This window comes from Notothenia rossii (assembly GCF_949606895.1).
Source record: "Notothenia rossii genome assembly, chromosome: 7".
Taxonomy (NCBI): Eukaryota; Metazoa; Chordata; class Actinopteri; order Perciformes; family Nototheniidae; genus Notothenia; species Notothenia rossii.
In genome coordinates this window covers 63,445,008-63,457,271 of record NC_136905.1, presented here as the reverse complement: position 1 = coordinate 63,457,271, position 12,264 = coordinate 63,445,008, and the positions used below count along the sequence as shown (strand labels likewise).

The following is a 12,264-nucleotide window of genomic DNA, read 5'->3' as shown; positions in this document are numbered from 1 at the left end:
TGAGAAAATACCAGCTAAACATTGAAATATTAGACATGATTGATTATTATCTCAATAATATTTGGGTTCAGGTGTGAAGTGAGCCCTTGTTAATTCACTTTAAGACAAATGTATAGACCCAGAACCCACAGTATAAAATAACTATACATTTTATTTGACTGCTTTCATTATTAATTCCTCTCTGCTTCTTCTCTCTCATAGGCCAATAACTACCAGACTAATACTATCATTTCAAAAAAGCACTAACCATTAAGGATGATTTCATTTAAATGGATTGAAAGCAGCTAATTCTTGGCCCTTCTGTGCGTTGACCACTTAAGCAATAGAGGCGAAGTCCCGCCCATCTACTTCCGAGTCATGGGACCTTATTTCGGAAAAATTATGTATTGAAGTCAATGGGGAGAGAAAACGTATCTTTCGATCCCGTTTGAATTGTGCCACGAATTACACACATGATGTTTGTCAATCTTAAAAAATCCTTTCCATGTCAAAAAAGTCACAGTTTATCGTAAAACTGTTGAAATATAAGACTATGAAAAATACACAACTAGACAGACTACAAATCCCAGAGTCGCGTAAGTGAGCACTTTAGTTAGCATTACAGCCGGCTTAGCCTTGTAATTTTGATTAGCCTTAACATGAAGTAACATTAAGTAACCACATGCTAACGCTAACGCTACATTAGCATCTGTGACATTTTCTACTTCATGCTATCTGCACAAATGGTTAACATTAAACATTAAAAAGATCAGGCAGTTCAGGGAGAATTGAAGGAAGGAAGGCAGGCAGGCAGGCAGGCAGCTTTGCATGACATTCTTCTGGAAGTGTTTCATTGTTGTGATAGTGAGGGTAGTCAATCCCTTGTTTGGCAAGACAGTAGTGATGGCTATCTTGGTGACGTGTGTTGTTGTGCGAGACCAGAGATGTAGTTCATTGAGCGGTTTCACACAAAAAAAGTGTTACTTCACAGTTTTACGGCAACACTTTTTTTTTTTACTTGCAAAATTATCCTTTAAATTGACAAACATCATATGTGTAATTCGTGGCACAATTCAAACGGGATCGAAAGATAAATTTTCTCTCGCCATTGACTTCAATAGAGAGGCGAAGTCCCTCCCCTTCCGGTTGAGCTCCACGGGACCTTATTTCTGAAAAGTTATGCATTGAAGTCAATGGAGAGAGAAAGATTAACTTTCGATCCCGTTTGACTTGTGCCACGAATTACACATATGATGTTTGTCAATTTAAAAGATAATTTTACAAGTCAAAAAAATAAAAATGTGTCGTAAAACTGTGAAGTAACACTTTTTGTGTGTGAAACCGCTCAATGAACTACATCTCCCGTCTCGCACCACACACCAAAACGGCCGTCACGTTGGCATATTTCACATTTTTCTTTCAGAATGAGGCGGAAAGTATTAAAAGAGGTGAAAATCACTACAAGTCTGGGCATGTTGAGAGCTGTACATACACAAAAGGGGAGTTAGTCAGGACCAGGATTCTGGGATTTGTAATCTTTCTAGTTGCGTATTTTTCATAGTCTTATATTTCAACAGTTTTACGACAAACTGTGACTTTTTTGACATAAAAATGATTATTTAAGATTGACAAACATCATATGTGTAATTCATGGCACAATTCAAACGGGATCAAAAGATTATCTTTCTCTCTCCGTTGACTTCAATACAAACTTTTTCCGAAATAAGGTCCCATGAGTCCCACCGGAAGGGGAGGGACTTCGCCTCTCTATACATAATTTTTCCGAAATAAGGTCCCATGGAGGTCCACCGGAAAGGGAGGGACTTCACCTCTCTATGCCTGTAAACCCCTCAGGGCCAATCAGCATGGAGCTAATGTTCATGTGTAATTTTCGAATGATGCAGATGCTAGGTTATTTAATATAGGAGTGTCCCTGTAATTACACAGTTGTAACGAACTGTGTGTTTTATTGCGTAATTATAAAAAAAAGTGTAACTGACACAGCTTTAACATGCTTTCAACTCTTCCTCTCACGGATGGTAAGTGGAGGGAGCGGTATAGACACTGCTGAACTGAAACTCCCAGAGAGATGGAGGTCAGGCAGGGACACCCTGAGTATGATGGTCTCAGGCCAGGTAAACATAAATTGATGGAGGGTATATGTGTGTGTAGCGGGGGATGGGCATTTCTCCTGAGGGAAATGGCATTACATGGCATCTACACTGCATATCTACCTGTCAACCTGCGGAGGCCAAGCAGCGCTCAGACGACTGGTGGAGGACGGCCAGCACGCCCACGCCGGCAGATGCCAGACACGTGTGCATGAGTGCCTATACACACATTAACACACACGCATACAGCTTGAGACATAACTCAGTGGACACGGGCTTCGCTGCACCAAACTTACAAATATGCAATAAATGCACACAGAAACAAAGAGAGAGAGAGATCTTGCGCTTTACTAAAATAGATATTAAGGGTAAGGGATGTTGATATTTTTGGACTTTATCTCCTGTAATGGAATAGGGCTGCAACTAATAATTGATTTAAAAATATCAGCTAACATTTTTAAAAATGTCTATCCCAGTTTTTCAATGTTCAAGTTCATGTCTTTAAATGTCTCACTTTCACAGTGCCATCCCAAAGATATTCAGAGAAAAGCAGGAAATGTTCATATTCAAGAGGCTGAAATAGATACTTTAACATTGAAAAGTACTTAAATGATAAATCGATTATAAAAAATATTGGCAACTATTTCGTATTTTTATTGATGACTCTTTTTTGCCGCTCTATAGTGAAATTAACATATTTTTGTGCCTAATGTTATCATGGTGGATAACTGGCAGATGCAGACATAAGGTATAAGAATATTTTTAAGATGTGCAAATTCACGTGAAAAAAAAAATTAAGAAAACTACTACTTACTTCAAGCAAAACACATTACATACACATGCTACTATTTATGTAAAGTATAGTCATATGAGAGGAAATATTTCTTTCTTGACAGTATATTTTAATACCTTTTTTGCCAATACCGATCACATGTCCATATCATTGTGAATCCCTGGTGACAAATAATGCAGTAAAAGTAAAGTTTGACCTTGTTGTTGAGTAACTGGCACACTTGAGGGACGTAGTCAATTAGGCATCCTCCACTGGGGAATGCTGGGATATGGAGTGCTGAGGATCCTCCCAGAGCACTGAGTGAATAAAAAAAAGGAAAAACATTTTTAGCCCGTAAATACACACACTTAGATTACACAGCACATACAGTAAGTAGGATGTTCTCTGTGCCACCACAACAATATTTAGCACAGTTTGAGACTTTGTGTGATTACCTGACTTAATGAAAATGTATGTAAACAGAGCAAAACCAACACTGAGTGCATTAGTTGGCTGCCATCTCCTCAAGTTGTGGAATTAGGAAATAAAGGGGTGACTCATGCCTGTGGCATCCTCCTCATTCTCCTTCACTTGTTCGGTTATTCTTTTGACATCCTCCTGATTCCATCCTGCAGCACAGCTCCATTAGTGATTAGTGCATGCTTGTTTAATCAGGAAATCTGCTGCTGCAGCTCCATAATGACTAACCAACCGAAGCAGTCACTCCCGCCTTTTTCCCCCCTGATGTGGGGCAAAAACAGAGGGAATACCCCGAGGACAGGTTAAAGGTCTTAAGGAACCGCTTATTGGCTTTTAATGCTCATTTAAAGACACATAGAGGAGGGTTCCTTCCGCCGCTTTCTATTTTTATTTCATTCTTCGTTATGGGAGGACACTCGGAGGGCATTTAGAAATGCTGTTGTGTTATTTAAAAAGCATTGCTGGAGTAGATGAACGCCACTTACCGGGTTAAGCATGTATGATGCATGGAAATAGCCCACATCATGAACATTATGTCAAATGTTAAAGATCACACAGAGTATATGTTGAGATGCAGCCCCAGGGTGTTGTTCTTAGGTTGATCATGTATGTAAAGGTAAAACACAACAGTGAGTCACTGACCGAGGCCAAGACCCCCCCTCCCCCATTCCATCATCCCAGAGCAAAGTTAGTCAAGAGTGAAAGTGAAAGAGAAGGTTTCCCCCATCTCCATGCTTATTAGTTGTTTTTTAAAAATGGAAACAGATAATCAGTTGAAAATCATGTATCAATAGTCACTAATGTGTAAATAAATGTTCAATGAGAACAGCGAAAATGAGCATAACTGGAAGTCAAACTAAACTAAAGTAGCAACTCATCTGTGTAACCAAACATCAGTTGATTTAATTAATAATAAAGACATTGTTTAACATTGATTTATGCTATTGCGGCTATAGGCAGCCAAAAAAGGCCATGAGGGGCTAAATATGGAAAGAAAAATAAAGTGGTATTGCAGTGGGATGGAGATTGTGATGTTTCCAACAATTTCCCAAATTGGGATCAATAAAGTACCATCTTATCTTAATTTATGTTGATTGCAGTTAAAAATGTCAGGAAATTGAGATAGACATTTAAGTATAAATACGGTCAACAGAAACATTTCTCTCACTCATCCCCACATCTATTCCATTCAAAATCAAAGTGAGCAGGTGGATGCAACCAGGTTAAAACCCCTATCCTAACTCCACCCCAAGATTCAGTGCACGCGCACATCCGATAATGAGTAAAAAATATCACATAATAGATAAAAACACAGCAACCTTACATGAGGTTGTGTCAGTCAAGATTTGGAGGCTTTTTTTTATCCATATTGATATGTAGATAACAATAATTGTGTAAACCTTAATTGTTTTCAATGTAAAATAGAGAGCTAAGATCCTTTAACATTAAGCTTTAGGATCATATCAATTCCCATCTGATGTCTTCTCAAAAGAGGGGTTGTGGCATATAAAAGGTATTATTTCTAATAGGCACAGTTGTCAAATGAAAACATATTACCAATATTCTAAAAATAAAATAAACAACAGCTTTTTCAAAGAATAACAAGCAGGAACCAGTAGATATTTATTTAAGTTGTACGTCAAAAATAATTGCATCGCTGCAGGGAGGAGGACAGGCGTTCTGCTGGAAACATTTTAGCTGCTGATTTATGTGAGAAGTTCAGAGAATTGCACAATGTTCCAAAGAAAGGTTGTGGGAGTTGTAAAGAGGGAGGTGGAGCGTCATGTGCTCCACCTGTCATTACCAAAACTACAAATATTTAGAAAAAAAGGATGTCTTAACAGGGGTCAGTAAAAAGTCAACAGTCACTGGATTTTTTGAGTTTCGACCCACCTTAGAGCTGTGTTTTCAGAATAACTTCGAAATATTTTCTTTTTCTGTGAGAAGCAGCTGCTTTCTCATCATTTGAGTATTAACCACGTTTAAAGGGGCCCTTTTATGCTAATTTTCAGGTTAAAAATTTGTATTGTATACCTCTACTGTGACATGTTATTGTTCTCATACTGCCTGTGCTGAAGTACGTCCTGTCACCCTCTGTCTGAAACCAGAGCCTAGTCTGCTCTGATGTCCCGCCCCTTAGCGCATCAAGTACAATGTGGCCCAATCCCAAACCACGCCCTGGACACCCTACCTTACCCCTACACACTCCCCCTCCGTGACGGACTCCGTGGAGTGACACTCGCAGCTCAACGAGGCTCCCTCCTGTCAGATGGAGGGAGTAAATACAGCGGCAAGCTTTGGGACAAACTCTCCTCTCTCCAGCAGAAACAGGAAATGTCGTTACTGTGTGTAACAACGGTTTCAAATCAGCATCTCTTAGACAACATTTTAAAATTAATAACAAAAATAAAATTCCAAACATCTTTAATCTGGAACTACTTGTTAACAGCGTGTTTCCTGACGGACACACACAGCGTTGACTCCGGTCAGGTAGAGACCGGTCTCCAGTCAGCACCGATGCAGACTCGCTGTTTGAGGGCTTGATAGCCCGCTCCCCCTCCGCACCGCTCCACACTCGTTGGTTTGGAACAGTCCTTAATGTGGCGGACCCTCCGCGCGAACGCGCAAACGGAGGGGTAGTGTGTAGGGGTAGGGTGTAGGGCGTGGTTTGGGATTGGGCCTGTCTTGGATCGCTAGCCAGAAGCATTACGTAGTGATGTCACAATGAGTCCAATGGAGGCGTTTCAAAAAAGCACAATAGGGCCTCTTTAAATTAACTAGAGAATCACACTCTAAGATACCTTAAAAGCTTTTAATCCAGATCACTGATTTAAATGTTCTCTCTTTGCAAAAATGATACTCTGAATATTAATATGTTCCTATTCACAGAGAAGCCATGCAAACTGTTAGGGATCCGTTCCCATTGTCACAATCCTTTCCTCCAGAACTCCAAAGCCATCATTTACAGTAGGCTTTGTGCACATAATTAGCATTAGCTTTTGCATTTCACCTCGCACCAACAAACGGCCGATTGGAAAAGGCTTGCAGCGATGAGCAGAGGAGCTTTTGAAAATGAAAATCTCAATGATGCCTATCTATCCTCCCACAAATCTAAGAATAGCTCCGTATCATTCAGATGGAAATGCGGACCGAGGCACTAAATAGATGGTGGTGTTCGTCACTTGCGTGTGTCAACCGCAAGCATGTGAACAAATGTAATGCAATTTGGTTTTCTATGGTTGGGCATCTTGAACACTGCATTGAAAAGAGAATGACTAGACACCAGACTATTGCGCTGTACAGTATCTGACAAAGGGTCTGAGAACTACTAAAACAGTTGTTCCCTTTTGGTCTAGTCTTAGTGTCCAAATGTATTTCAGACATCAGGCCACGTATAGACCAACCTCACATCATTAAGTGTTTTTGAGGTAGGAGACCCCCCCCCCCTGCCTGCAATGCCTCATTTGGACTCCTTTGTTTTAATGACATCACTATGCAACACTCAGGGTTCTTTTGGCAAGCCCTTAACACATTAAATGTGATAGGCTAAGGGGCAGGACATCTTTTTAACATCGTTGACCAGCTAACCAATCAGAGCAGACTGGGCTCTGGTTTCAGACAGAGGGTGAAAAGAGGAAATATGAAACTGAAAATGAGCATAATAGGGCCTCCTTAAAGCCTTGCTATTGCAGTTGTACCCATTTCATGTTAAATCCATTGTTAAAGCAAAACATGCAAACAGGTCTTATTAAAAAGGCAATAAAACAGCTGAGTTAGGAGAAAATATGTGACATTTTCAGCGGGGCACGACACTTTTTGATGTGGTCAAATTTACAACAATGGTTAATCAATTCTGTTTCGTCGTTTTTATCCTTGGGCTACTTGTTGTTTAAAGTTGCAAGTTTTAGTGACTTTGATTTCTAGTCCTAACATACAGTATTTTGGTTTATCTGTTAACACTTTTATACAAAGGTTATATTTGTAGATCCTTATATCACATAAAACTATTTATGAACTCTCAAAGTCATGCATATCAACTTATAAAGCGGTTTATAAAGTATGATAGTCGTGGACATAATGCATTTTAGGTTGAGCGTTGATTATTATAGTTATATCTGCATGCCAACAGTAATTTTGAAGGCTGAATATAAGTATACACTTTAATGCGTTATTATTAATATTTACAAGGGGTTTTAAACTCTTTAAATGCATTATATTTTATTATGAGTGTGCTTTAATATGAATTATAGACATGACCTTGATATGCCGTGTAACCCACTGTTCTTAAACATTGTAGAAGGGTACGTTCTCAGCCTCCACCTTGAATGAACCCAATGAGCTCAACTGAAAAATGCTGACGGAAGAAAATATCTCTTGAACATGAGCCAAGTTTTACTGCGGGAGGCTGTATACTTTTAACTGTGGTGCCAAAATGAGAATCAAACATTTGACAGGCTTCACTTTGACTCAAGGTCACACTGAAAGGGAATTAGGCAGCAAGTAAAATATGAGAACCGTCACCCTATATTTAAAGACTTATGACAATTCACAACCAAGAAACAGGATTGTGACAACAAATGAAAATACATGGGTGTAAAGAGTTAGTATTGAACTTATATAAAGTTTTAGGACTCTCACAAAACAATTAATAAAAGGAATGATCAAAAGAAATGCAGTTGAGGAAGAGATATCCTGACTTTTAGTCCTATACGAAGGATTTTTGACACCTGCCTTGTAAATGAGCATGTCTTTCAAACTCAACATCCCTTGTTTGTAAGGCACATTTTCTGTTAACAATTTCTAGTCTCAATAACCCAGAGAAAGTTCATCTTGATGACACCATCAGGTCTTTTTTAAACACTATAAAAGCATTTTCACAGACCTTTAAGTGTAACATCAGTGGAGTTCCCCCTTACTTGTGAATTGCTGTGGGTGATAAAGTTAAGAGAACAGTTTTAAAAGTGACACATTTGAATCTGCAGAGATAATGTTAACACATTTATTTTTGAACTTATTTTAAGATTACTTACAGACCTCATGTTCCTCATGTTTTTAGTTAAAAAGTATTGAATTCCCTACAAATACTGAAGCGGGCGCTGCAAAACCTTTTGAACAATAATTAATGTAATTCTTAGTATAGTTCTTTTTTTTTAACTTAAACTATTATTATTATTATTTATTTTATTATTATTATCATTCATATTTTAATTAATTCAATAAATTTTAGCATCTACAGTCCTTTATTGTCCAATTATTTGGCCAATTTCTCCAGTTTAAGTGTGTGGCAATTGCATTAAAAAATGTTTGCAAATACATTTGAGACACATACGTACATGGTAAGAAAAGTGCTTTTAAATTGTATTTTTATAATATAAATACACATAACAATGAATATAAGTTTATATATATATATATATATATATAAAGAAAACAATGTTTCTGAATTGGTGTGGTATCTTTATGAATATGCTGATGTTACCACACTGACAGTGTGATCTTTAAATACTGAACTTCCTGTGGGTGGGCTCAGAATGGAGACATAACGCCATTTTATTTTCCAAGTGGCCCCCTGAAGAGTTGCCTCTTGTGTCTCCACTGGTGACATCGCTCTCAACACTACCCACACACACTGGAGTCATCGAGCAGACATGCTGCCTAACACAACCCCTCTGAGCAACGCAACCTACTGTATGACATATTTACAGTAGAAAACACACGTAAACACACACAGTCATGCTGTACAGTGACAGGGCTGCCTGTGACTTCATCAACCAAAGAGATTATCCTCCGTGACTCAGGTGGATGGTGACGAGTCTGTTTATTTGTGTGTGGTTTTATGTGTGTTTGTGTGAGAGAGGGTGTGTGTATGACAGTGCAGTGACAGCGTGGGAGCAGATAAAAGCTCAATTGGAAAGAGGGCAGACATGATCCATTCCCAAAGTGAAAGATAAGGCCAAGAAGAACTGTTTGGAGATTTCAAACAGACTTTCAAAGCAGCAACATTTCCATTTTGATTGCCTTCTTCGTTTCCTAAAGCCTGCAGGCTCCACAGAGTTACACATATGACTCTGCTTGTTGACTGCTTGGACTAAATAACATCATATTCTTCCTCTGAGACTGGACAAGGCCCGTAGCAACAGGAGTCAGTAACCTTTCTGTTATGAGGTGACCATCCTGGAGTACAGACTTATTTTTAGATCCTCTATTCATTATCTATTTTGAATAAAAAAAGCACCAGGCTGCAACCATCACACAATCTCACTAGCATCTGATAAGGTTGCTCAATTTAATTCCTGCATTTGCGGTAGTTGATGTATTTGGCAGCAGTTTATTTACGTTTATTAGTTTATAGAGTCGTGGACAGTCCCCATCGATCAACTTTCACAAAAAACAGTAAATGGGGCAGCTTTTTGCAAACATTGCCAATTTCCAGCTGTTGTCCCCGACCAGATGATAATGGACACCCTTAAAATCACAGATTTGGTGCTATTGGCCATGTGAGCTCTACGTGACCCTCTGTTGTTGTTTATCCCTGGATGACAAAAGCTTAAAACTGAATAAACTCATGTAATGTATTCAAAAAGTCACCATTCACTGGTGCTTGTTAAGTGGTTTATGTAGTTTTGAGACAGGCCATGACAGAAAGGTGAATTAAACGCACAATTATTTTATTTATATAAAATATATTATTTATAATCCTTTATTAGGGGTCTCTCAATAAAAAAAAGACCTATACGTTGGTATCTACGTTGATATCAACCTTAGTAGCTTTATGCAGTTGCGTGGGAAGACAGTACTCACCATCCTTGCAGTCAGTAATTCCTGGTAAAGATTCACTTATTGTTCATTGCTCACAACGTTTTTTAACCGGAGCCAAATTATTCGTGTGTTGCTTGCTGCTGCAAGGCAGACCACAGACATCCCAGAGTCTCTGCGAGTAGATTTGCTACTTATGTTTGCTCATCTTTTAAATGGTAGCCAAATTATCCGTACAGGTCTTTAGCTTTCCAATACAAACTAACAGAGTGTTAAAAAAAAATGTAAAACATTGAATAAAACAGTTTCACAAAAAAGCAGTAGAAATGTACAAGCAGAGCTTCTACTACCATTTGCTCACCTTGTTTCTCTAACAACTTAACATCAAAACGTTCAGGACGATTAACCAGATGATCCGCATAGGTATTTTACTCTCCAACACCAACAGACTTGGTCAGTGAAACGAGTAAAAACGCGCAAAAAAGCTATCTACCGGTCATCTTCGAAGCAGCTTGGCGTTCGTTTAATCAGCTCGTTTGTCTTCGTTTGATGACTGAAATCCTCACGTTCGTCACATTTTTGAAGGCTTTTATTGTCATTCGTATATAGCTACAGTGTAGTTATATCAATGACAATCTTAGGTCCCAGGCTCCTCCAACAGTGCAATACAATAAAATAGAATAGAAGTAGTGCCATAAGAGTCTATATACAAGTGATAAATAATTTGTAAGTTGCACTCAGGTGAATGTTATTATAGATGTTCTTAGTTCAGGTGTTTAACAGTCTTATTGCCGGTGGATTTTTTTAATTTTCATTCAAATGGAAAAATCCATCATGAAACTTCCAATCCTGCTATTTTAACGTTTTGACTTCAGTGAAGATATTAAGCATAAACACAGCGCTATATATATCCCATTTATTATTATAAGATGGCCTACATATTGAGAAGAACTTACTTCCAATGTAAAAGCAACATCACAGAACTCACTTAAACAGACCTATAGAAGAATACAATGCCGAAGTGTTCAAGGAGACGAGGATGTGGAGAAAGTCGCAGAGTGCTTTGTGCGGTGGAGAGAAGTGTCTGCACTGATATCTTTGACTGTTGAGTGGATTTCCGGGTTATTGCTGAATTTATTTGATCAGACTGACAATTTCTGACTGTGATAAGACGATCAAAAAAACCTTGAGAAATATTTGATCCAAATGCAAAGAATTTCAAAGGCTACAAAACACCTCAACAGACCCTGGAGAAGGGACACACACAAACTGTACACCCACACAGGCACATGCACACACACAAACACACACACACCAGCAGGCAGGCATGCACGTACACACACAAACGCACAGGCACCTACAGGCAAATGCAGATACACAAACATTAGTGCACTGCAGCCTAAAACTGTCTCTCTGTGTTGATTTTTCTGGGCTACTAAATCTGGTTTGGGGGCAGAGACGGTGCCCACTCGATTCTTTTATGCCATACAGCAGGTTTTTCTGGGGAAGGAGAGATGTATCCAACTCATCTCATGGGCACGGTACAATCAGGTAAACGAGAAAGAAAGGGCAAATCTAAAGAGCGGTTTGTCTGGTTGCTAAATAGTTGTAGAGGAGACCATTAAAACAAAAACACGTTAAGTCTATTCTGAATTGAAAAGAAATGTCTGAAAAAGGATGCACGCTGTAAAGACACAATCCCATGAACCACACAAATTGTTCACTATTAAAATGATGGCTCAATAAGGCATGCTAATGATCATTTCATTGCTGCAGCGCTAACAACAGATACAAAAAATGACACAATTTGAGATATCTTGAACAGAATCAATACAGGTGGCTGAGAAAGGCATATTGTAATTGTCAGACGGCTAAAATAAAGCGAATAAACCTAATCTGATTCTTTCTGTATCCAGCATTTCACTTCATAATAGTGTGTGTGAAAGTTAAAAATGAATTCATTCCACCAGTGATCGTCCTACTACCAGGTTGACGTTAACAAATCCGTTTCTCAAAGATCAGTGTGTGAAACGTTTAGCTTGTGATTTCTCGTCTTAAGCCGACTGACAACATTACTTTACGGTATATCGTATAGGACGATATATCAACAATCAAAATAGTAGCCATTATTTTCCGCCAATGATGAATGGATAAGTCCACTTATCA

General features: G+C 38.7%; 1 protein-coding gene across 2 annotated transcripts in view; it reads right to left on the bottom strand.

Annotated features, from left to right (window-relative positions):
* The window catches only part of babam2 (BRISC and BRCA1 A complex member 2), a 97,177-nt gene that overhangs the window by 6,906 nt on the left and 78,007 nt on the right, over positions 1 to 12,264 (bottom strand). For both annotated transcript variants that reach the window (XM_079640311.1, XM_079640312.1), the window contains exon 8: positions 3,080 to 3,179. In XM_079640311.1, the coding sequence (XP_079496437.1) occupies positions 3,080 to 3,179 (100 nt within the window). The remainder of the gene's footprint in view (positions 1 to 3,079; positions 3,180 to 12,264) is intronic.